General features: G+C 46.4%; 1 protein-coding gene across 5 annotated transcripts in view; it reads right to left on the minus strand.

Moving 5' to 3' along the window:
• Window positions 1-9,648: 9,648 nt before the first annotated feature.
• The window catches only part of SNAP47 (synaptosome associated protein 47), a 33,221-nt gene continuing 16,766 nt past the window's right edge, over window positions 9,649-26,103 (minus strand). For all 5 annotated transcript variants that reach the window (XM_082046775.1, XM_082046777.1, XM_082046773.1 and 2 more), the window contains exons 4-5: window positions 22,301-22,431; window positions 9,649-11,810 (exon numbers count right to left, since the gene is read on the minus strand). In XM_082046775.1, the coding sequence (XP_081902901.1) occupies window positions 11,664-11,810; window positions 22,301-22,431 (278 nt within the window). In that variant the 3' untranslated portion in view covers window positions 9,649-11,663. The remainder of the gene's footprint in view (window positions 11,811-22,300; window positions 22,432-26,103) is intronic.

Here is a 26,103-nt window from a genome sequence, read left to right on the forward strand (position 1 = left end):
TGGGTTGCAGGTAATCAGATTTTGGGGGCAGAGCAGGTCAGCACAGCACTGACACCGGCACAGCAAACCAACGGCCGACATGCAGTCGAAGGAATTGGTAGTTTCAGGTGGGCCAAACGGGATGTTTAAAGAAGCAAAAGGAGAAAGCAGGTGCTGCAATGTGCAGACAACAACCTTCCACAGGGGCTGCTTGGGACGGGTGCTCTGCAGGGAGGCAGCGAGCAACACACTCGGGGAGAAAAACGGAACAGGAGGACACAGCGTGAAGGAGCTCAAGTCCTTGCAGAACCGAAGCACGATGCAAAACACGCTTCTTTGTATGCCCTCATGTCTGCTGTCCCTTTTTGGACCAGGCTCCTTTCTTTACCCCTCCTCACATTCCTGAAGGGAAGTTTGGGCACAGCACCTCTTGCTTCCATCCACCATTGATTCTGCCTACCCTTTTCCAGCACCTCCACCACCCTGGCTGAACTGGACACCGGATTATTCTGTGAGTGATGTCCCCTTGATTCAAGCTGAACCAGGTTAGTTTTTAATTCTTTTTCCCGTCATTCAGACAAAAACCAATTATATTCTCATCTGTTTAGCTCCAACATTACTATGGGCTTTTCAATGGATTCCACATTGTGCCCTCAGTTATAACATTAAACCAGCCAGCTCCAAACCACAGGATGATTGAAACATTCTGGCTCAGCAGCGCGTTCCAGCTCACGTCAAGCCAAGTTATTTTAAATACATCAAAATTCATGGGATGCATAAAGAATGCACGTCAAATTCAGTCACAGTCTGTGGCTGATAGGAACGGTGTTCAAAGAATGCTGCAGGAGGAGAGGGTGCCCCTCCCTTCTTTGTGAACTTAAAATGAAATAAAATAAGTCAAAAAGTATATACAATAGATCTGGAGTTAGTCCACGTTACCTGGAAGAACCTGGGCAAATATGTCTTTGAGTCCTAAGTCTGCCTGTCTGGAATATGATGAGTCCATGACCTCCAAGATGATGTTTGAAGAACCTCAATGCTCAGCAACATCTGGAAGACAGGACCAAACAAATCTACAGACCTGCAGGTGTCCAAGAAGCAGCATAATCAGGGGATGTATTGCTTTCCCCTCCCAGTCTCTTAAAAAAGCGAGGACAGGAGAAATACGGTATAATTTGATACCGGAGCCTACAGATCCATGACATTTGAAATTAGTGAGTACACACACTAGGAGTATGAGATCACAGGATATGTTTTCTGAAGGACTGTTTTTTATTTAAAATTCCCCAGTCTGAAAATTGTTACTGGAATATATTTATTTTCCTCAACAGAAAACCTCAACCAACCAGTACTATGAAAGTGCTTCTTAAAATACTACGAGAAATACAGAGTTGTGTTTCTTCTTTATTAAATATGTCAACTTTGGGTGAATGAAGCCTTTGAAAATTAAAACCCAAATACCATCCGATATTTGGAAAATCATTCAGGGTTTTTTTTTTTGTGATTTATTCTATTGCAGCCTATATTCTGATCGATCAGAGTGTATACAATAATTTGCAGCTTTGCTGGATTCATTCAAGGCATCAGAAGTGATTGTTGGCCAGTGTAAACAATAGTAACAGTGATCTTCAACCCATTTGATGTGGTTTTAATATTTCAGTAAACCCATACATTTTTATTTTTTAATAAGAATGAGAAATTTAAAAGTGAGTGTAAATGTATATTGCGTTTGCAATAATAGCTGGGAATTAGTCTGAGTGTATTACATCAGCCTGAGATATTAATTTTTCAGCATTCTGAGCTCCCTTTTGACTTTGAGGCCAAGTCTTCGAGCTGCTGAGTGCATTGAACTTTGACTAGATCTGGATCCCTTGGGGGACGTTTGCAACATCTGTCCTTCCTGCAGTGATGCTGAGCTCCTCTGCTTTAGTTCAAAAGCCTGATTCTGCTATATTTAGATGCTCAGGGTCTGATTATCTCACCTAAGATCTAGTCTTAGGACTGTAGGTACCCTCTAGTCTTCTGTAGTCAATAAGGAGAGGCAGCTGCGATTAGAGGGTAAATCTTCCCACTACAAGGAAAGCTGAATTGTCCTCTGGAGGTACTAACTTCTATCCACTGATGATGCAACAACCCTAATGTGACCTCAGCTGTCATGTAGGTGGGAAAGCTCTACAGAAGAATCTGGACTGGCTGGATTGCTGGGCTGAGACCAATTTCATGAGGTTCAACAAGGCCAAGTGCGGGGTCCTGCACTTGGGTCATAACAACCCCAGGCATCACTACGGGCTTGGAGAAGAGTGACTGCAAAGCTGCCTGGTGGAAAAGGACCTGGGGATGTTGGTGATAGGGGCTTAATATGAGCCAGCGTGTGCCCAGGTGGCCAAGAGGCCACCAGCATCCTGGCTGGTACCAGCACTGGTGTGACCAGCAGGTCCAGGGCAGTGACCGTTCCTGTGCTGGGCACTGGGGAGCCCAAACCTCGAATCCTGGGGGCAGTTTTGGGCCCCTCACACCAAGAAAGGCCTTGAGGTGCTGAGTGAGTTGAGAGAAGGGAATGGAGCTGGTGAGGGGCTGGAGCACAAGTGTGATGGGAGCGGCTGAGGGACCTGGGGGGTTCAGCTGGAGAACAGGAGATGAGGGGAGACCTGATCTCTGAACTGCCTGAAAGGAGCTTGGAGCCAGGGAAGGTTGGGCTCTGCTCCCCGGGAACAAGTGACAGGATGAGAGGGAAACAGCCTCGGTTGCACCAGGGGAGGTTGAGGTTGGATCTTGGGAACAATTTATTTATGGAAAGGGCTGTTGGGCATTGGAACAGGCTGCCCAGGGCAGTGGTGGAGTCACCATCCCTGGAGCGGTTGAACAGACGGAGAGATGAGGTTCTCAGGGACATGGGGTAGTGCCAGGGGTGGGTTATGGTTGGACTCCATGATCTTGAAGGTCTTTTCCAACAAAAATGATACGATGATCCTATGTAGATGCCTCAAATCTGTGTCAACATTGAGGTGTGATAAACATCAGTGTAAGGCACAACCATTTTCAATGTCAAGGACCATTCCCCTTTATGCAGAATCTTGCACAGTAAGATCCTTCAGGCTTGCAGAAACAATTTTAGTAGGAGCAGGAATTAATACCACTGGAGAAGGGGTCTCAGAAATTCTTGCCAAAGCACCATCAGCCATGCTTTCCACCTTTTGCACTTTTTCACCTCTGGCTCCACACTCTTGGCCTCCCATCTCCCCCATCCCGTCCAGCTGCAGCTCACACTTACGAAGCCATGGAAAAGAGCTGGTGTGGAAATTATTTTCTCATGTACCTGGAGACCAGCATAATTTCATATTAGAAGCTAAAATTAAAATCCTATTATAATAAAAGTAACTGGAATCCCGGGGGGACAACATACCAAACATTAGCTGAAAACACCTTCCTAAGCATGCAGAGAAAATCATAAGGGAGAATGGCATCTGTTACTAACATCTGAGTGCAAATTCCTTCCACCTGCCACGGGCAGAAAGTCAAAACCCCTTCATTTTCTGCTGAGCGCTTGAGCCGCCCATCTAAAAGACACTGTAAAGTGCATTAAGTGGCTTTCCACTGTGGCCTCCATGGATGCTATTTCAGGCCCTGCCATCAGCCAGAGACAAGGAGGCACCTGGGGATGCTGGTCCAGCTGACCAGTTTGCATTTCCCAGCTAGTGTGGAAAACAATGGAATGCTTCCATTTCCTGAGCAGAAACCACAATGGTTTGTATTTCTATAGATATATCAAGGCAGGCTAGAAAATAACTTACGAGGGCAATTGAAGTCACTATAGGAAAAGCTCGATTCAAAAGAGATGAACATAGTCTTTGGGTAGCACCAGCAAGCTAAGAACATAAATACAATGGTAAATCATAATATCAAGATCTTATCATGTTCCATGTCAACCACAAACCTCAAAGCTATTTTTGAAGGTCAACGACATTAGGTCCATGTGATGCTCAGGGAAACTGAGGCACATAATGCTGGCCCTGAATTGCCCAACAAAGCTGGAAATATAGCCTGTATCTCTGAAGTCCTCCAGAAATCCTTCTGAAAGCAAAAATCAAGAAAACAGGGCAAATCTGGGTCTCTCTGCCTGTTGCAGCATGTGCTCAGACACAGTGCAGATCTGCGGAATGAGTACTTCTGGTGACTAATTAACATAATGAAGTTTAACAAGGGCAAGCGTAGGGTCCTGCACCTGGAGAGGAACAACCTCAGGCACCAGTACAGGTTGGAGCGGACATGCTGAAAAGCAGCTCTGCAGAGAAGGACCTGGGAGTTCTGGTGGACAACCAGTTGACCATGAGTCACCAATGTGCCCTTGTGGCCGAGAAGCCAATGGCGCCTGGGGTGCACTAAGAGAAGTGTGACCAGCAGGTCACGGGAGGTTCATCCTCCCCCTCTGCTCTGCCCTGGTGAGGCTGCATCTGGAGTTCTGGGTCCAGTTCTGGGCTCCCCAGTTTACGAAGGACAATGAATTATTGGAAGGAGTCCTGCAGAGGGCTATGAAGGTAATTAGGGGCCTAGACCCTCAAGGGTGGATGTCAAGAGGATGAACCAGACTTTTTTCAGTGGTGCCCAATGACAGGATGAGGGGCAATGGGCACAGACTGAAACACAGGAGGCTCCATCTGAATACGAGTAGAAACTTCTTTCCTTTGAGGTGCCAGAGCCTGGAACAGGCTGCCCAGAGCGGGTGTGGAGTCTCCTCTGGAGACATTCAAACCCACTTGGATACAATCCTGTGCAATCTACTCCAGGTGAACCTGCTTCAGAAGTTGGGTTGGACTAGATGATCTCCAGAGGTCCTTGTATCAAAGAACCCAGAACTGGACACAGCACTCCAGGTGTGACCTCACCAGCACTGAGTCGAGGGAGGGATCACCTCCCTTGATCTACTGGGGGCCCTCTGTAGAGCTTTCCCACCTACATGACAGCTGAGGTCACGTTAGGGTTGTTGCATCATCAGTGGATAGAAGTTAGCACCTCCAGAGGTTGCCTAAAGCAACCCAGGACATCATTCACCTTCCATACTGCAAGAGCCCATTACTGGCTCATGTTCAACTTGGTGCCCACCAGGACCTCCAGGTCCTTCTCTGCCAAGATGCCCTCCAGATGTGTGTCCCCCTCAGCATGTCCTGGTGCAGGGTTGTTCCTCCCCAGGTGCAGGACTTGGAACTTCTTGTTGAACTTCATGAGGTTCCTGTCAGCCTATTTCTCCAGCCTGTTGAAGTCCCCCTGGATGACAACACAACTCTCTGGAGTATCAACCACTCCTCCTAGTTTGGGGTCTTCAAATTTGCTGAGGGTACACTCTGCGCCGTCATCCAGAAGATTAATGAAGATGCTATGCAAGAATGGACACAGTATTAACACCTGGAGCACACTGCTAGTTACTGGCCTCCTACTAGACTTTGTGTTGTTGGTGACCACCCTCTGGGTCCAACCACTCAGACAGTTTTCAGTCCACCTCACTGTCTGCTCATCCAGCACATTTACATGCTCTAAAAACACCACAATGTGACATTTATGGAAAGCGTTATATGAAAGCCAGGAATTGTTATTAAATCTCACCCTTAGTCAGCAAAACACTTAAACATGTGCTTAAGATTTAGGGTAAGCTTAAAGCACATTGGGACTCAAATGCCCGATTAAGTGTCGTGCTGAAGCGAGAGGGATTGCTGAGCAGTGGTAACGCGCTCCCAGGTCACCTATCGCACTTAATGCTTCGATGTTAACAAAGTGCAACCTGAAACGAGGCCGGATTTCCCCACCGAGGTGCTCTGCAGCGGGGACTTGTCACTGAACTGCCCCCCTGCAGCCCAGTCCTAAAATCATAGAATCATAGCATCATTTTGGTTGGAAAAAACCTTTAAGATCATCCAGTCCAACCACTAACCTAAGACTGGCGCTAACCCATGTCCTTGAGAACCTCATGTCAATCTGTCCAGCCCTCCAGGGATGGTGACTCCAGCACTGCCCTGGGCAGCCTGTTCCAATGCCCCACAGCCCTTTGGGGAAGAAATCGTTCCCCACATCCAACCTCAACCTCCCCTGGCGCAACTTGAGGCCGTTTCTTTGTGTCCCTGTGTCCCCTCAGCTCCTGTTCTCCAGCTGAACCCCCCAGGTCCCTCAGCCGCTCCATCACACTTGTGCTCCAGCCCCTTCTCTCCACTGGCTCCAGCACCTCAAGGGCTTTCTTGGCGTGAGGGGCCCAAAACTGCCCCCAGGATTCACGGTTTGGCCTCCCCAGGTCCCAGCACAGGGTCGGTCACTGCCCTGGGCCTGCTGGCCACACCAGTGCTGGTACCAGCCAGGATGCTGGTGGCCTTTTTGGTCACCTGGGCACACACTGGCTCATATTCAACCAGCTGTTGAGCAAATCTACACCATCCTTTTGAGAGGCAAAAGCCCCATTGCCCTCCCTCTTCCTTACTACTGTCTCACTCCCATGGGCATCCTTATATGTCAATGGTTTAGCCAGGGCTGCTCAGCTCCACAGGTTTTTCTCTAAGCTGGACCAACTCCACAGTGCTAAGCAGGAAAGCTGAGATCAGCAGAGCACATGCCTGGCACCCTGGAAGGCTCATCTTGGAAACCAGACGGCTCAAGGCTTAACTATGTACATCAGGTTGGCCTGGTCAAGGTGCACCAGCTGCTATAAGGCAAAAGCTTATGAAACCATCATCCGTTTGTCTCTCCTCAGCTCTTATTCCCTCCAACCTGAATGATCCAGGATCTAAATAAACTCTTAGGAAACAATAAAATAAAACAAAACAAAACAAACAGAAACTCAGTATAATAGAAGAGTTTGGGTTCGAAGGGACCTTCAAAGGTCATCGAGTCCAACACCCAAATCTTGAACTAAGGCTTCTCAACTTAACCCTTCTGCTACCAAACTAGAAAAGGGTTTAAAAAAATGCTAGTTTAAAATTGAAACCACTTGACAGAAGCCAGGCTGGACTTTTAAACCATTAAGCAAACACTTTCCCACTTCAAACAGGAGGCAGCTTGAATCCAGGGTGCGTGTTTTTGTCTCTGGTCTGTCCTGGCTCCAGGCGCTGGATTTACCTCGATGAGGCAAAAACGCCCGTCAAGGACAGCAGGGGCTCGCTGGGCTGGGAATCACCTTCACCACGGGGAAAAGCTGATGGGCAAAGCCCAAACGAGGACATTCCCACCAGGTCCATGATGGACAAACCCAGCAGGCCCCTTCAAGCACAGCACGGCCAGCCGGGCAGGGAGGGGATTGTCCCGCTCTGCTCAGGCCTCACCTGGAGCATTCACTGTGTGCAGGGCTGGGGACACAGGATAACAAAAGATATGAAGCTACTAGAAGGTGTACAAAAGAGGCTACGAAGTTGGTGAAGGGTTTGGAGGGGAAGCCATATGAGGAGCAGCTAAAGTCAGTGGGTTTGTTCAGCCTGGAGAAGAGGAGACTGAGGGGGGAAGCTCATGGCGGCTCCAGCTCCTCACAAGGGGAGCGGGAGGGGCAGGGCTGAGCTCTTCAGTGACCAAAGACAGAACCCCAGGGAATGTCAGGAAGATGTGCCAGGGGAGGGTCGGTGGGACATGAGGAAAAGGTTCTTCAACCAGAGGGTGCTGGACACTGAACAGGCTCCCCAGGGAGGTGTCACGGCCCCAACCTGACAGTGTTCAAGAAGAGACTGGACAACGTCCTCAGACACACGGTGTGAACTGTGGGGTGTCCTGTGCAGGGACAGGAGTTGGACTCAATGATCCTGGTGGGTCCCTTCCAACTCAGGACATTCTACAACTTTATGATTGGGACCTTGTGCCCAGTCGCAAACACACAAGCCCAGGGCGGCTGGCAAGCCATGTGCTGTTTATTCTGCAAAGCCCAGCTGTTAAACCTACGACTAGGACCATTACAAGGTTATTTTTCCCCTCTCCCAGGCTGAGGTTTGACATTGCTCAATTGCGAGCAGAGGCGGCTGATACTGCTGCCACGCTTTGTCATATTATAAATCCAGCAAATTCCCCTCCTAAAAACTCTTCCCAGAGGCAAAGCTTCAACACTCACAAGCAGCTTCGCTCCGTTTCCTTCTGCGAGGAGCATGCATATGAGGCTTTAGTTAAATTTAATTAATTGCCTGAACAGAACTCCTTCCACCACTTCTCTGAGGATTGCAAAGTGTCATCTTTATTACCAGCGTTTCGATGATTCCGCAGGAGACGTTCAAGCTCCCATGCAGAGTTGTATTAAACTCCAGCCACTTCAGGCTCACTCATCATTGCCATGAGCACGCTCCAGATTATAAACTTACCATACGATTCATCACAATCTAGTTCTGGTTTGCAGGAGCTGAAAAGCTTTCCCAAGTAAAATATTCTTAGTTAGGTTAGAATCTCTCTCATTTTTTTTCTTATGTCTCTTAAAACCCCCAACTTTTCACATTGTAGTAGGAGACAGGCAAAGAACTAATAAACCGTGCATATAAGGCAAAACTCATCCTAGAAGTACGTCTTTAAGCCTCATGTCGATAATTATTTCAGCATAGAACAAAGCACAATATTGTTTGGCGCATGTTACCTGCTGCATCTTCCCCCGCGGAGCATTTGTCCAGGTCTGTGACACTGGAACTTAGGTTTAAGGTACAAAGGAACTTAGGAGGCTCTAAGTAATTTTGGCAATAACAGAAGCTGTATTATTGCATAGAGAAGCCTTGATCAAAGTGAAGTCTTTATACTTGTGTACCAAGAGGTTCACAGAATCCCAGAATGTCAGGGGTTGAAGGGCCCTGGAAAGCTCATCCAGTGCAATCCCCCCATGGAGCAGGAACACCCAGCTGAGGTTACACAGGAAGGTGTCCAGGGGGTTGGAATGTCTGCAGAGAAGGAGACTCCACAACCTCCCTGGGCAGCCTGGGCCAGGCTCTGCCACCCTCACTGAGAAGAAGTTTCTTCTCAAATTTAAGTGGAACCTCCTGTGTTTCAGTTTCAACCCACTGCCCCTTGTTCTGTCATTGGTTGTCACCCAGAAGAGCCTGGCTCCATCCTCCTGACACTCACCCTTTCCATACTGATCCCCAGGAATGAGTCCCCCCTCAGTCTCCTCTTGTCCAGCTCCAGAGCCCCAGCTCCCTCAGCCTTTCCTCACACGGGAGATGCTCCACTCCCTCCAGCATCTTGGTGGCTGCGCTGGACTCTCTGCAGCAGTTCCCTGTCCTGCTGGAACTGAGGGGCCACAACTGGACACAAGATTCCAGGTGTGGTCTCCCCAGGGCAGAGCAGAGGGGCAGGAGAACCTCTCTGACCTACTGACCACCCCCTTCTAACCCACCCCAGGTCCCATTGGCTTCCTGGCCACAAGGGCCCAGTGCTGGCTCATGGTCACCCTGCTGTCCCCAGGACCCCCAGCTCCCTTTCCCCTACGCTGCTCTCTAATAGGTCATTCCCCAATTTATACCATCTAAATTCTGACACGTCTAAGCTGGGCTTAGTCCACTCACTTTGATAATATTCCACCAGTTGATATTCTCCCCCCTTTTTTTTTAAATTTTTTTAAAAAGGCCCATCCTAAAAGCCAAAGTGCTCCATTAAATTCTGTTCCACAATACAAGGGGTTGGATATAGTATTTTTTACAGCAACTTTGCAGTAAAGTGAACACAAGGGAGAAGATCACTATTTCAAGATATTTAATAAGAAGAGATTACAGATTGAAATGAACTCCAGCTAATGCACGGCGCTAGAATGGGTCACTTCTTACAAATAACATTGTCATTTTTTGCTTCGGACAAGTTGGACGAACACAAACCACAAGATACTGAATCAGATGCAACAGCGAGTGCTAAAAACCACAGCAATCAAAAGTGTGGCACAGAGAACGCTAAACTAAACGCTGTGTAATTAGTGTTTAAGTTTGGCAATCCTGGTTCGGACTAATTCAGTTCAGAGATTCATTCCCAGTAGTCAGCACCAGGTTCAGTTCACATCTATTTTGCGTAACCTATACTTTGAAATTCATGAAATAATTAGCTGTGTAAACATATTTTCCTCTCACAGTAAAACAAAAGTGATTTGAGTATTGGAAACAAACAAGGGAACCGCAGACAATATTTTATTTCACAGTACACAATGTATATATATATATATAATCACCACGTTCAGCAATTAAAGTGCATGCCAGTAACAACTTGGACTCTAAATTAAGAACCTGCAGTGCAGAAGCACTTCAATGCTAACAACCTAATATGAAATAACACAGAACAAGGTAGAGTAAGATCTTGAAAACAACATGCTCGATGTGATTTACTGCATCTTTCTTTAAAAGGAAGGCGAAATTACTCTGATACAGGAAAATCTCACATCAGCTGTCAGTGGAATAAACAGTTCAAAGCTTCACCGGTAAAAATATTGCACCAAAAGTGTTGTATTTGAAAGCAATACAAGAACTTTTTAATATAAAACCGCTTAAAAGACATTACAACAGCTACTTTGAACTAAAATAGCTGGTAAACTGTAGGAATTAATGAAATGTGAGTTCTCTGCCACAGGTGATGGATATATGGGTTATCAAGTAATTTAGGAGGGGAAAAGGTCTCCACTGTCCTGTAGTCTCGATGGAGCCAATTGTAAACTCAACAAAACCTATTAGACAACAACTGACATTATTCCCTTTTATTTTAGAGATATAGGTCTACAGGAAGTCTTGAAATGCTTCACCACCAGCTAGTGCAAATAAATAATAGACCCAAGGTAAGATGGATGCGCCACAACTATAAAATATTAAACAGATGTCTACAATTCTGCCCATAGGGCCCTCAGCCCATGAACCTGGAGCAGACACCCAAAAACCACACGATGCTCCACACAACTCATGAATTTCCGATTTAGAGATTCAGAGCCAAAGAGCAGGGAGATCCTTGGAAAATGAAGGACAGAGAAGGGACACAAGACCTTGTACCAACATCTATCTGACATGCGGAAGCCCAGATCCAACATGGTGTTTAGGGACCACATAAAGTGAACGAGATGTTCATGATGCCTCTACCAATACATGCACACGAAGCTTCTTTTGATTTCCCAGGATATGGCAACAGACAGTTGTGGCCACTAAGTCTTTACTACTGAGTACATAAAAACCACGATTGAAACCTATTAAACTATGTGCTCAGGGAACACAAGTTTTTAACACCATCAGCTTACAAAGAAAAAGCTTCAGTGATTTGCAGTTGGACATCTGGCCATTAGTTCAGCTATTAAGTGTTTTCAAGAAAGACCTTGAGAGAGAATTAATAAGCTGTAATCATCTAAAGTGCTCTCATATGCAGTTCATTTCTCCTTCACTGTTGCAGTAAAAAACCAAAACAAAACCAAAAATCAAAAGCAGCAACATAAAAAAACACATAAAAGTTGATTTAGATTATATCGCATCCCTTCGTATTTACAGATTTAGTGTAGTAAACAATCCACTATCCTTGTTTCACCACAATTAAAAAGTCTTGGCTTGTTTAATCCTAAAACAGTCTCCAAACATCACCCAAGTCTGGAAACGTTTTCAAAACCCTCAGGAACAAGACAACAGCAGTGTCATGTTCCAGACAATATTGCGACCGCCTCCCAAGGTGTCTATTAAAGAAACAACTTCAAAAATACAGTTCCCCGATCCTCCTCTTCCTCTCGATACCTGCGGGTGCTATGTTAGTCTCTTTATTCTGCGGTTCTGCTTGTCGATATTCAGCGTCGCACGGTCGACGGAGGTAGTGATGGAATCCAGAGCTTCGTCCTGTCTCTCCAGCTCGGCTTCTGTCTCCAAGGCGAGGCCCTTCAGCTTCTGTAGGATCTGCCAGAAGAAAAGAACTTTCAGTGATCGACCAGCAGGTTCTTTGAGAATGTAATAAACCCAAGGCAATTAGTTATTTCATTGCTTTAAACGACTAAATTGGAGAAGAGGAGACTGAGGGGTGACCTCATTAATGTTTACAGATATATAAAGTGTGAGTGTCAGGAGGATGGAGCCAGGCTCTTCTCGGTGACAACCAGTGATAGGACAAGGGGTAATGGGTACAAACTGGAACACAAAAGGTTCCACTTAAATTTGAGAAGAAACTTCTTCATGGTGAGGGTGGCAGAGCCTGGCCCAGGCTGCCCAGGGAGGTTGTGGAGTCTCTTTCTGTGCAGACATTCCAACCCGCCTGGACACCTTCCTGTGTAACCTCAGCTGGGTGTTCCTGCTCCATGGGGGGATTGCACTGGATGAGCTTTCCAGGTCCCTTCCAACCCCTGACATCCTGGGATTCTGATTTGTTGGGACTCTGCCCTGCTGAAAAGACACGTCTTGCTTCAATAAGCTGAGCTGAACTAAACAATGAACTAAAGCCCAGAAAAATCATATCTGAAATCTAAGGGTTATACAGGGGTGGGAATAAATTAGAAAATTGGTGTATACATCAGCTGTTTGCAGGCTCTGTATTTATCTCCTCGGTATCGCTGTGTCTTAAAGCAGCAGCTTGTGCATGTTGGGAGCCCAAGGTCAGGCAGGGAGCAGGTCAGAGGATGGAAAAGGTTGTTTGATTACAATACACTGAAGAAAGATGGAGCAGAAGGAAAACGTGAGTGTTGGGCAAAATAACAAATAACTTTTTAGGTGCTAGAGGGTGGTGTGGTATGAAGGGATGTCAAGGCAGCCAAGGCTGAGGCTGCAACTGAGATGAGAAGCAACAGATGCGCTGGCTATAGCTCTATTCCAGGCTGCACGCGTTATATTACACACCGACCACTTTACGCTTAGAAAATCACTGTTCGTGTGTGGGACTGTGAGCAAACACCCTGAGCTGCCCCAAGATTGCGAGGAGAACCTGCTGCCTGAAAAAGGCAATAGATATCGGTCCAAACGGGGCGGAAGCTTCTGAAATGAAAGGAGAAGCCAGGCTGATGCATTCTCAATGCTAGGAGACACCCATAACACCCTGCACCGACTTATGGGGCCTGCTCGACTTCAATTTTCCATCAGTTCACACAACCGAATTCAAGAGCAGAGATCCAAACAACACAAGTAAAAAAATCCATCTTAATTCCTCACCCTGCAACACCGGCTCCTTTTTGCAGCAGCCCAAAGCGGGAGTTATACCGTTACCTTTTCTTCCCTCTTGTGGCTACTCCCTTAAAACGCCTGGTTGTGTGAACCGAAAAGCACCTGCCTGATCGACAAACCTCAGCTGCTCGGATGTATGAGGGGGAAATTCAGAAGCATCACATCATACTGACTGGAAATCCAGCTTCTCGGTCACTTCAGATAGTAAAGGGGTTGTCTCTGCTGGCCTGCACCACCTGCTTCCTTCAAAATCCACAGATATCCTGCTTAATAAGAGCACTTGATCCAATCAATTGCAATAATAAGTGTCCAAGAAAGCAAATTATCCCAGCACTACACTAACTGCTGTTGTACACGAGAATCCAGATAATGTTACTGAAGATACTAGAACTGTACCCTAACAAAATAAATCTGTGGTTTTTACAGGAAAATAATTGTACTCTATATATGTTTAAAGTTTCTTTTTTTTTTTTTTTCAAAACAACTGACAAACTCTATTTTCTTGTTTTCCTTTTAGAATAAACACAATCAGACCCCCAAAAAGCTGCTGTGAAACATCGGAAGCCCCTTTACCCACATGAGGGGCTGAATTCCGCAGCAGCCCCGTCATTTGCAGCTCCACGAGTTACTGGTTTGGGTAAAGCAGTGAGAAACATCAGATGTAGCTGGAGCTGCAGGAGAATTGAACACAGACAAAATGCTTCACAGAATCCCAGAGTGTCAGGGGTTGGAAGGGCCCTGGAAAGCTCATCCAGTGCAATCCCCCCATGGAGCAGGAACACCCAGATGAGGTTACACAGGAAGGTGTCCAGGCAGGTTTTGAATGCCTCCAGAGTAGGAAACTCCACAACCTCCCTGGGCAGCCTGGGCCAGGCTCTGCCACCCTCACTGGGAAGAAGTTTCCTCTCAAATTTAAGTGTAACCTTGTGTGTTCCAGTTTGTACCCATTACCCCTTGTCCTATCACTGGCTGTCACCCAGAAGAGCCTGGCTCCATCCTCCTGACATTCACCCTTTAGATATCTGTAAACATTAATGAGTCCCCCCTCAGTCTCCTCTTGTCCAGCTCCAGAGCCCCAGCTCCCTCAGCCTTTCCTCACACGGGAGATGCTCCACTCCCTTCAGCATCTTGGTGGCTGCGCTGGACTCTCTCCAGCAGTTCCCTGTCCTGCTGGAACTGAGGGGCCACAACTGGACACAAGATTCCAGGTGTGGTCTCCCCAGGGCAGAGCAGAGGGGCAGGAGAACCTCTCTGACCTACTGACCACCCCAGGTACCTTTGGCCTTCCTGGCCACAAGGGCCCAGTGCTGGCTCATGGTCACCCTGCTGTTCCCAGGACCTCCAGGTCCCTTTCCCCTACGCTCCTCTCCAACAGGTCATTCCCCAACTTATACTGGAACCTGGGGCTGTTCCTGCCCAGATTCAAGACTCTACACTTGCCCTTGTTCTATTTCATTAATTTTTGCCCACCCAGCTCTCCAGCCTGTCCAGGTCTCTGGATGGCAGCACAGCTTGCAGTGTCACCACTCCTCCCAGCTTGGTGTCATCAGCAAACCTGCCAATAGTACACTCTAGTCCCTTTGTCTACAGCTAGACGTCAGCCACGGTAGTGGGATTTATCTCGTAAAATATCAGCTTCTTCCTTAAGTCACAAGCAGCTAGAAATCCGGCTGTGTGAATAACGGGTTTTGCAATTTGGCTGCCAAAGCAAAAATACAAAACCAATCACGGATCGAGCTTAATCTACCATCCTCTATTCTTGTGAAAACTATGAGCTAAAAAACACCTCTGCTTCTATCCCAAATGAAACGCTTCAAGTTCTTTCACTGAAAGAGGAAAGCGAGGAGCAATTCCCCAAACTGGAGATGATCGATGTTGTGTAGGATACGCACCAAAGAGAAAAATGAGATGATCAGAACTTCCGTGTGGAGGATCCAGGACATGGGTCTGAAATAAGGTCTTGCCTGTCCTGAGGGAATAATTTTACTATTTGGAAATGGGAAGTTCAGAGGTGGCTCTCCCTCCGTCCTTCCTGTGAGCTTCTTCTGCATATGTTTTTACAGATATAAACATACACATAAATATATCAAATAAAATAGCCAGCACTATAATACATGGAATGACTCCTACCATTCATAGAGTCACAGTAGAATTAAGATTGGAAAAAGATTTCTGAAGTTCTTGTGGTCCACTCCAACCACAAGCAAGACCAGCTTCAATATTGAGTGAAAATTATACAGTCTCAGCCTCCACTCCAATAAAATTTTAACTCTTCACATTAGGTTTGAAAGAGAAAAGACCTCACTTCTCCAGCATATCCTAAAGGATGGCAGTTAAAGACATTTGCTTCATCACTTGCAAATGATTTAAAGAAGGTTCACAATGATATTTTTTCAGCAAGTTTACTACGAAGTTTTACCCATGAACATTCCAAAATGTGTTTTCCAGCACAGCCAAATAAAATCAGAAGTGTCTGCTGATGTTTTTTAGATAAATGGAGCTGGTGAGGGGCTGGAGCACAAGTGTGATGGGAGCGGGTGAGGGACATAGGGTTTCAGCTGGAGAACAGGAGCTGAGGGGACACAGGGATACAAAGAAACGGCCTCAAGTTGCGCCAGGGGAGGTTGAGGTTGGATGTGGGGAACAATTTCTTCCCCAAAGGGCTGTGGGGCATTGGAACAGGCTGCCCAGGGCAGTGCTGGAGTCACCATCCCTGGAGGGCTGGACAGATTGACATGAGGTTCTCAGGGACATGGGTTAGCACCAGTCTTAGGTTAGTGGTTGGACTGGATGATCTTAAAGGTTTTTTCCAACCAAAATGATGTTATGATTCTGTGGCTTAATGTGTCCTTCAGAATTGATGCCTCTGGCCATCACGTTCTGCTCCAGCAAAGCACAAACCTTCAGAGGTTTTTCACCAGGCAGCCTTAGCAGTGTGGTAAGTTCAGCTTTCCTGAGCCGCGTCCTCACCAAGCACATCTCAGTCCGAGAAAACCACGGAGATGAGCACAGAAGAGAAATACAGAGACACACAGTGAAAGCCTCCAAGAGATCTATGTAGCAAAGTTGGGGCTGGCATGAGAGGACGTAGAGAATAAGAAGGGACACTGCCACTTCCCCATCTCTCCAAGAGGCACCCAATTTGAAATCAAAACTGTGCCCAAAAAAAGGCCCAGGTGTACCATGAAAACAGTTTTAGTTTTGAACCACATTACTTTTGATAGGTTTCCTGTTCATTAGAGCATACTCAACATTGAAAAATACAGAAAAAGACACAACTGTTGAGAACAGAAAAGCTTTTAAAATACGAAAGCAGTAAAATGGAAACTGGGTTGGCTACAGGGCTCTGCTCAGTTCACCTGCCAATTAGGCTCAGCCTTGAAAGGCAGCGGGTGATGACGATGTGGTTACTCACACACAAAAATAAAAGGCAAGCGGCTTGCTTTCATCTGTTAATTCTTTTTGCCTAAGAGAGTCTGGTAATAGAACCCTTAACCCTTTGTCTGTCAGCATCTTTGACCATTCAATCTGCTGCTCAATCCAACAGGAGCTGAAATGGTTAAGATGCTTTCCCAGCACAGCCCACAGAGCTTGCTGGAAAGAGTTACTGGAATCTGAAGTCTGGCCAGTGCTGGTCACTATTTTTGTGAAGCAAAATGATGGCAAGATGTCTTGTTATCACCACTCTGGTTCTGCCAGTGGTGACTTCTGGGCCAGCACATAATTTGGATGGTGAACCAAGACACGAAAACTCAGCGTGAAACTCGTATCTGTTACACAAAGCCAAGGAGCAGGTATGAGCCCATTAAAGATGCATTTTAAAGGCATATTTTCTCAGGCACTGGTCAATCGCACCTTGAGGAAGACGCAGATTTATGCCACCAGATTATAATTTGGAAAGTCTGATTTATCTCTGTGGCTCTCCCACAGATTTTCTGTGTGATTTCAGGCAAGTTACCTAATATTCCCACGCACAGAGTTCTTGCTGTAAGAAAAAGAAAAAACAAGGAAGCTAATTTGTCACCGCTCTCCAAATCCACCCTGTGTTGAATGTTCAACTTGGGCCTTGCTGGGAGAACACCAGAGAGACCTGGACAGGCTGGAGAGTCGGGTGGGGAAAAATTTAATGAAATATAACATGGGTAAGTGTAGAGTCTTGAATCTGGGCAGGAACAACCCCAGGTTCCAGTGTAAGTTGGGGAATGACCTGTTGGAGAGCAGTGTAGGGGAAAGGGACCTGGGCGTCCTGGGGACAGCAGGGTGACCATGAGCCAGCACTGGGCCCTTGTGGCCAGAAAGCCAATGGTACCTGGGGTGGGTTAGAAGGGGGTGGTCAGTAGGTCAGAGAGGTTCTCCTGCCCCTCTACTCTGCCCTGGGGAGACCACACCTGGAATCTTGTGTCCAGTTGTGGCCCCTCAGTTCCAGCAGGACAGGGAACTGCTGGAGAGAGTCCAGCGCAGCCACCAAGATGCTGGAGGGAGTGGAGCATCTCCCGTGTGAGGAAAGGCTGAGGGAGCTGGGGCTCTGGAGCTGGACAAGAGGACACTGAGGGCTGACCTTATTAATGTTTACAGATATATAAAGGGGGAGTGTCAGGAAGATGGAGCCAGGCTCTTCTTTGTGACAACCAATGACAAGACAAGGAGCAATGGGTATAAACTGGAACACAGGAGGTTCCACTTAAATATGAGAAGAAACTTCTTCCCAGTGAGGGTGGCAGAGCCTGGCCCAGGCTGCCCAGGGGGGTTGTGGAGTCTCCTTCTGTGCAGACATTCCAACCCGCCTGGACACCTTCCTGTGTAACCTCATCTGGGTGTTCCTGCTCCATGGGGGGATTGCACCGGATGAGCTTTCCAGGTCCCTTCCTACCCCTGACACTCTGGGGTTCTGTGAAGAGCTGTCCATCCAAGCTACGTACCCCAAGTTCTCATGTAGACTATGGGCAACTAAATATATCAGTTTAGGTTCCGATTCATCTGCTCTGTTTTATTTACCTGCTTGGGGAGTGCTGCCTGCTTCCCTGTGCTTTGGCTCAAGTGAGAGCCAACCAACCAGCTTAAACTGGAGAAAGGCATGACGTGGATACAAACGGAATGACAGGAGAGGACTCCAAGCCCATGAACCTGCTCAGCATTTAGTGTTAATACTTTTTCACTTTGCCACAGCAGCTGAACACCTAGATCCCAAGTGTCAGGCACTGCACGGAGACTGTATCCTAAAATCTTACAACAGAGACCTGGAGTTCGGTTTGGGTCCTGAGATGCCATCATAATAATGCGATTTAGCTAAAGCTTGTGAAATATCATATACCATCTCAACACAGCAAATATCCAGCAGTAAAAATAAAACACAGAAAGTGCTGTTGTGCAGGATATTGGCAGCTGTAGTTTGAACTCCCTGAAATCCTCCCCGAGATCCACTCCACTATCCCTGTGCAACCAGAGAGCATATAACCTACAAATGGCTCCTGAATGCAGCTTCTCCGGCCAAAATCACCTGTTATTAGGAAACAAATAAGTGTCACTTGCGGTACTCTGAACTGGGGTGCAAACTGAGGTTTTGACAGTGATAATTTGTTATGATTTCAGACGGTGCTTCACCTCTGTGCTGAACTGATTGCAGGAGAGCAGGAAGGGCTGACAACACCTCATCTATTTCAAATCATGGTCCCATTATCAGCTCAAATCCACAAGCTGAGTGATCTCGCACTGAAAACACTAAGAGGGTGTTCACACCCTCTCCTGCTGGACTAGGAAATGGGCAGGGAAACAGCAAAGAGCAGAAACATCTTAAACCACCGCAGCACAGTTTACTAGAGGACATTTGTCAACACCTCATGAGACAAGTGCAACTTGCCATAACAACAAAAAAATATGTATCTATGGATTTGCGCTGGTTTAACATGTTTCTTGGTTGGGATTGCAGCTATCAGTACTCACCTGGGGCTATGCAAAGCACAGATGCTCCTTCTGCTTGACCCAGAGTTGCATTTGGTATATGGATACTCCAAGTCTACACCACCCACTAGCAAAAGCGCTCCTGCCCGCTCTAGAAAATCAGGCTCTCTTGGAGCACAAAACTTCTGAGCGCCGAAAACACTGGAACAGACAAGTCTGACAGGACAGCAGGACCCTTGGATGTGAAGCTCACAAAAGCAGACAAATTTTAAAGCACCAGCTCTTTGGAGCCAGCGGCTGTTAGCACAGTATGGAACACTCACTTTTACTGCCTTTGTGGCTGGTTTCTCCTGTTATTTCTGCTTAGACTGATACAGAAGTCTGATTTTATTTACGTTTTCAGGGAGTACTAAGTACTTACGGTTCCATTAACATACACTGGCCTTGTCCGGAAACAAAAAAATACTCAAACAGCTCCACAGGCTTAACTACCACCTTTTATTTTAGTACCGTTAAATACTCACCTTACACACTAGCAAATACAAAGTGTTAGTTGTAAAGACCTCAGTTCTCTCCTTGTATTGTGCCTTCCAAAAAAATAAATCCAAGCCATGGTGACTACACGTGTCTGTTAAGATCAGTTGCCTGTGGATCGCTATAAGCCACGGAACAAGGCCATCCTATGAGCAAATTTGGTATTTAGCATTTGGAATGAGCGGTTCCTCAACAAAACACCTTTTCCTCTGACCTAACGGTTGTGATTTCCTGCGACGAGGGCACGATAAAGGGTAAATAAACACTGAAGAGACTTGGAAAGTAGCAAAGGACTGAAATGAAACCATCTAGACCCAAGCAGACAGCAAAAAAGCAAATATCACATATTGTGTCCAGTTGTGTCCCCTCAGTTCCAGCAGGACAGGGAACTGCTGCAGAGAGTCCAGCGCAGCCACCAAGATGCTGCAGGGAGTGGAGCATCTCCCGTGTGAGGAAAGGCTGAGGGAGCTGGGGCTCTGGAGCTGGACAAGAGGAGACTGAGGGGGGACTCATTCATGGGGATCAATATGGAAAGGGGGTGTGTCAGGAGGATGGAGCCAGGCTCTTCTGGTGACAATCAATGATAGGACAAGGGGTAATGGGTACAAACTGGAACACAGGAGGTTCCACTTAAATATGAGAAGAAACTTCTTCCTGGTGAGGGTGGCAGAGCCTGGCCCAGGCTGCCCAGGGAGGTTGTGGAGTCTCCTTCTCTGCAGACATTCCAACCCGCCTGGACACCTTCCTGTGTAACCTCATCTGGGTGTTCCTGCTCCATGGGGGGATTGCACTGGATGAGCTTTCCAGGTCCCTTCCAACCCCTGACATTCTGGGATTCTGTGTAAACCATCACCCCTTGTCCTATCACAACAGGCCCTGCTATTGATGAGATGTTTGGACACAAAAGGACAAAGCAGCAGGCTACACCTCAGCAAGGTGGTCAGGCATTAGAACAGGCTGCCCAGGGCAGTGGTGGAGTCACCATTCCTGGAGGGGTTTAAAAGGCATTTAGACCACATTCTTAGGGACATGGTTTACTGCTAAAGTTAGGTTAGGTTATGGTTGGACTCAATGATCCTGAGGGTCTCTTCCAACTGAAATGATTCTGTGATTCTAAGGAGTACCCCATACCCTCGCTCACGTCCGACTGCTTAATGCCACACAGCTAGAAATGAGACAAAGCTCCTGGCTCCTTGCCCTGCTTTTTACTCATGGACATAATCCTCTTCTCAACTATAAAAAACTACATCAAATATAACCTCAGATAAAGCCTCGACATACCTTTGATAAGCATTAAATACCCTGCTCAGATGCAGTTGTGAGATCTTAACCTTGATGCCTTCAGGGGTTCAACACCTGAAAGGCTTTGTAGAGGGTTTACCTTGAACCCCATCAGAACACATCCCCAGCCTCCACATCTTTCAAATCTGCTTTTACTGGTAGGAACTCCCCACTTTGATCACGCTTCCCATCGCCTCCACATCTTCACGCTTCCCATCACCTCCACATCTTCACGCTTCCCCTCTAAACATCACTGCGCTCTCTCCTAACAAAACCGAAACATCCTGAGCTATTCTCCCTGTGCCTTAGAGCAAGAAGCAGCTGCTCTCCTGGGAGCAGCCACAGAGATAATGGTCCATCTGAGATGAGAAGCTTCATTCCCAGTTCACAAGGCTCATTGGAAGCTGCTGAATTTCCCCATTTACTCCGCTTCTCCAGTCGCAGCCAAATGCTTTGGTGACACCATGGTTGGTGTTTAACCATCAGGATCTGGCCGTGGGGAAGCAATTCCTGAAGAGCTTATTTTACAAGGTATAGGAAAATGTGTCTTCAATTGTAGCCCATGATCAACAAGCCTTCATATCCTATTTAGATTTTTTGGGGGTCTGGTTACAAATCAGAATTATACTGCTGAAAAGTTGACATTTAAGGGAGGAACAAATCACCCCTATGAACACATAACAGTTGAAGCAAGTGTATGTGTGCACAACTAATAATGATATTTGTACAACTATGGGTGAAAAATACTCTCCCTTAACATCCTCCAGAAGGTCAATGCTGCTTCAGAAAATGCTTATTTTTTGATAAAATGATAAATCATGGAAATAAGCTCTTTAAAAGATGAGACCGGAGAAAGATTAAAGGGTGAACAGCCCATTTTGCTTTTGAAAAAGCCCAAATAAGATATTGCAGTTGAAAGATCTTGGTTATATTTTGGTTACAGAAGCACGTTTTGGTCTAAAGCTGTGTGTTTATGTGGTGATTCCTAATATGGAAAAGGAACAGGTGTTTTATAGGAATTATGGCATGTATCTTAAAACTATTAATGACTGGAATAATGATTACTCTGTGCTCAGCAATTATTGGGAGAAAAACACTTCCTAACTACAAGTTTTCTCTGTGTGTTTAAAAACACTTTGTTTAGCTTTGTGGATGTTTCTCAAATAGAACTGCTACTCCTTTCTAAAAAGAATAAGATAGCATAGGGAAAACACAAAAAAGCTGAAAATTATTTCATTGTTAAGCTTCTTAATCTTCAGAAAAATCAGGTTAAAGATTTCCCTTGGCTTATAATCCTATCACTTAATATATTTTGCTGATAATCCTTGCCTTGTTCAAATTAGTTAAAAACAAAGTTATCAGGGTATTTTAAATCACAGACTCGATATTTTTAAAATATGCACTGTTAGACTTTGGGAGAGGAATATTTTGTGAAGAGCATTGCCTACGTATCTGATGATAAAAAACGCATGTTATTAAGGAAGAAGAGCGAGTGAAAGAACTCTTTGAGTTATCTCAACTTGTACCTGTTTAAGCTCTTTTGCTTCTTCCTGGGAGATCTTCTCTTGCTTCTGGAGCTGAACCTGGTCATTGTCCATCCCTTCTTTGCCTCCCACTGGAGAGCTGGGCTGCAACACTCCTCCCACAAGTCCCGTGGCTGCAAGAGAAATTCTGTGGTCAGACTGGCATCTCCTGTACCCAAGGTTGTGATCAATGGTGGTTGGAGGCCTCTAGTTCGTGGCGCTCCTCAGGGGTCAGTGTTGGGTTCAGTCCTGGTCAACCTGTTCAACAACGATCTGGATGAGGACACTGAGTGTACCCTCAGCCAGTTTGCTGACGATCCCAAACTGGAAGGACAGGCTGACACCCCACAGGCTGTGCTGCCATCCTGAGACCTGGACAGGCTGGATTGGGCAGAGAACAACCAGACGAAGTTCAACAAGGGCCAGTGTAGGGTCCTACACCTGGGGAGGAACAACCCCCGGCACCAGTACAGGTTGGGGTAGACCTGCTGGAAAGCAGCTCTGCAGAGGACTTGGGAGTTCTGGTGGACAACAGCGTGACCATGGGTCAACAATGTGCCCTTGTGGCCAAGAGGCCAACAGTACCTGGGGGGCATGAGGAAGAGTGTGGCCAGCAGGTCGAGGGAGGTGATCGTCCCCCTCTGGCCTGACCTGGTGAGGCCACATCTGGAGTTCTGTGTCCAGTTCTGGGCTCCCCAGTTTACGAAGGACAAGGAATTACTGGAGAGAGTCCAGCAGAGGGACAAAAAGATGCTGAGGGGTCTGGAGCATCTTTGTGATGAGGAGACAGAGAGCTGGGGCTGTTGAGCTGGAAAAGAGAAGCTGAGAGGGGATCTCATCAATGTTTACAAATATCTCAGGGTAGGTGTCAGAGGATGGACCAGACTCTGTTCAGCAGTACCCAACAACAGAGTGGGGGGCAACAGGCACAGACTGAAACACCGGAGGTTCCATCTAAATATGAGGAGAAATTTCTTTGCTGTGAGGTGCCAAGAACAGGCTGCCCAGAAAGGTTGTGGAGTCTCCTTCTCTGGAGACATTCAAACTCACCTGGACACCTTCCTGTGTGATCTGCTCTGGTGACCCTGCGTTAGCAGGTGGGTTGGACTGGATGATCTCCAGAGGTCCCTTCCAACCCCAACCATCCTGTGATTCCGTCATTCTGTGTAATGGGGAAGGACCAGTGCTAGTATCAAACTGGTTGACCTCAGCTTTGCTCCACAGAGGTTTGCAAGAGGAGACCGACATTCAGAGAAGCGCAACCCAACCTTATCCGTTCGGGTATGTTCTTCTAGAACGGATTTGAGCTGTATTTCGTGTAGCATCTAACCTAGATGTGACCTGGCTGCTGAGAGATGACTTATAATTTGAAGAATGGCTCATTTTGGACTGTGAGGATTCATCTGAACAGAGAGCAAATTAGCAGCAACACACTCCCGATCAGATAAATGATGGTTTTCCACCTGCTGCTGCTGCTTCTCTCTTTAATTAAAGAATTTGAAAGTGATGGATCATAGACAAAGCCTAAAAGTCTAGCCAGCAAACCCCTGAAACAGAAGGGCAACACTGACGTTAACAGCCACCCCCAGCCAAGCAGCGTGGACACAAACCCTTGTGCAAAAATGCCACCTGTCCTTTATTTAAAGCATCAGCTCTTATTGCAGGATCTGATACCACCCAGCAGGGAAACGCTGCAAGAAAAAGTTATTTCTGATGGAGATGGGTGCTAAAAACCCGAGACACACATCCTGGCTCTTAGAGATGCTTCACGCATCTCTGAACCTCTCCCACTTGAATAGGCAGCAAGAAGAAAGACAATTCTACCACGGCCTGACCCAGCACAGCATAAGGATGGAGGTTTTTACAGACATCAGGATAGAAAGTCTATCAGATGCCAGAGCTCAGCGCCAGGTTGAAAAGCTGGTGCCCAGCTGGCTGGGCAGACGGTGCGCACCCGAGAGCTTTGGATAGCATTACCTCCCCGTGAAAGGGGAGACAAAAGCTAAACCCAAGTACCAAACCCTAAATCCCTCTCAAGTAATTACTGCAAACTCCTAATCCCCAGAATTATTCGGTTATCAGCCTGAGAGTCGCTGGACTCAGACACCATCAAGATTTAAGACAAGTGAGTCATTCACTGTGCTAGTGTTACCCTGTGCAAATGCTCCCTGTATTCCGGCGGGCTAAGAATCAGACACTGAAAAACACTGTTTCTGGTTAAATTAATGTCATGGTAATAAAATGAGGACGGAATGACAGACCTTCCTACAGCAGCAAACAGCCAGACGAGATTCTTTATGTTTCTTATCAGTTGAGTGTCACCATACACTAATTATTTCATTAAAAACAAGAAATCTATCCGTATCACCCCATTAATCTCGCTGAGGATAAGAACAGGAGGGGAACATGACAAAGGTGCACAAAAAGAATGGGGTGAGGAAGAAGACCTGGCATTTTCCAGCAATTTTCTAGTTTAAAAAAAGAGGCAGAGAACTGAATAGGAAGAAGAAACATTTAAAAAGCGATTTTGTTTCGTGTTACACCCAGTTGGACTGTGAGACTCGCTGCCACCACATGAGGATGAGAAACTACTAAACCTCTGAATAAAGTGCTAGAAATTCATAATAATGAGAACACTAGGACATAGGGGTAAGCAGGAAAAACTCAGCAGCCTTGAAAGGGATAAAAAACCTGCGAATCCCAGTCTCCAGCTATAGGATTGAGCCAGCACTGCCCTAAATTATAATGCAGATGCATTGGGGAATTCCTTGCGCTTTTTAATCCTGAGTAGCTGTTATTAGATGTTATTGAGGACATTATTGATTAGGAAAGTACTGAATCGGAATCACAGAATCGACTGGGTTGGAAAAGACCTCAGAGATCAAGTCCAACCCTTGGTCCAACTTCAGTCCACTTACTAGATCATGGCACTAAGTGCCATACTGGCTTGATCCTGCACAGAAGAATCTGTTATAAAACAAACCTCGCTGCTTCATCCCGAGTATTTAAACACCCATGCGGGCACGGTCCAGAAAAACAGTGAGAAAAGACACGCAAAGCAGCTAAAAATACTTTCAGATAATCTGCTGTGTACAAAACTCTTCACAAATACCTCTTCTAGGTGGAATCGAGCCAAAACTCTTTAAGAAAGGCGAGCTTTTGCTATTTACTTATACAAATGTGCAATAAGCACAACTTATTATTTTTTTTCCTCTTTGCTTTTAGGACAAAAGAGGAAAAAAACGTGAAAAATCAGTATTTCCACCATGTGAGCGGGCATGGAAAAAACCCAGAGGTGCAATCACAGAGCGTGAGTGCCACCTTGCGACAGAAACCAGACGGCGATGGACTCCGGGGAAGGAACAAACAAGGGTTTTGGTGGAGCTGGAGAAGTCAGGATTTCCATAACTTCCAGTTTTCTTTACTGCCATTTCCAAATTAAACAGTCAAAAATGCAGGTGGGGGTAGGAGAGCAATATTCTTAACTCACTGACTCAGATGCAAACAGGGCAGAGCAGTGGGAAATTAAGCACAGTAGGGCTGTATAACCAATTATTTTATGTAACCGGTCTTAAGACCATCAGGAACTGCACACCAATTCGCTGGAATAACTCGGGACTTAAGAAACCAGCAGGTTGTTTTTCCTCCCAGTTGTTGTGCTGACATTTTAGTGCCAAATGCCCAAGACTTACTTCCTTCAAAATTAACAAGCTTTTCCAAGCTATGGCCCTTGACGACTTGTCAACAAGAGGACATTATCCTCCCTGCCGAAGTCCAGTTTTAGCTTGGTGCACAGAAATAGGTTC

The sequence above is a fragment of the Streptopelia decaocto genome (assembly GCF_964273445.1).
Source record: "Streptopelia decaocto genome assembly, chromosome: 2".
In the NCBI taxonomy this organism is placed as follows: domain Eukaryota; kingdom Metazoa; phylum Chordata; class Aves; order Columbiformes; family Columbidae; genus Streptopelia; species Streptopelia decaocto.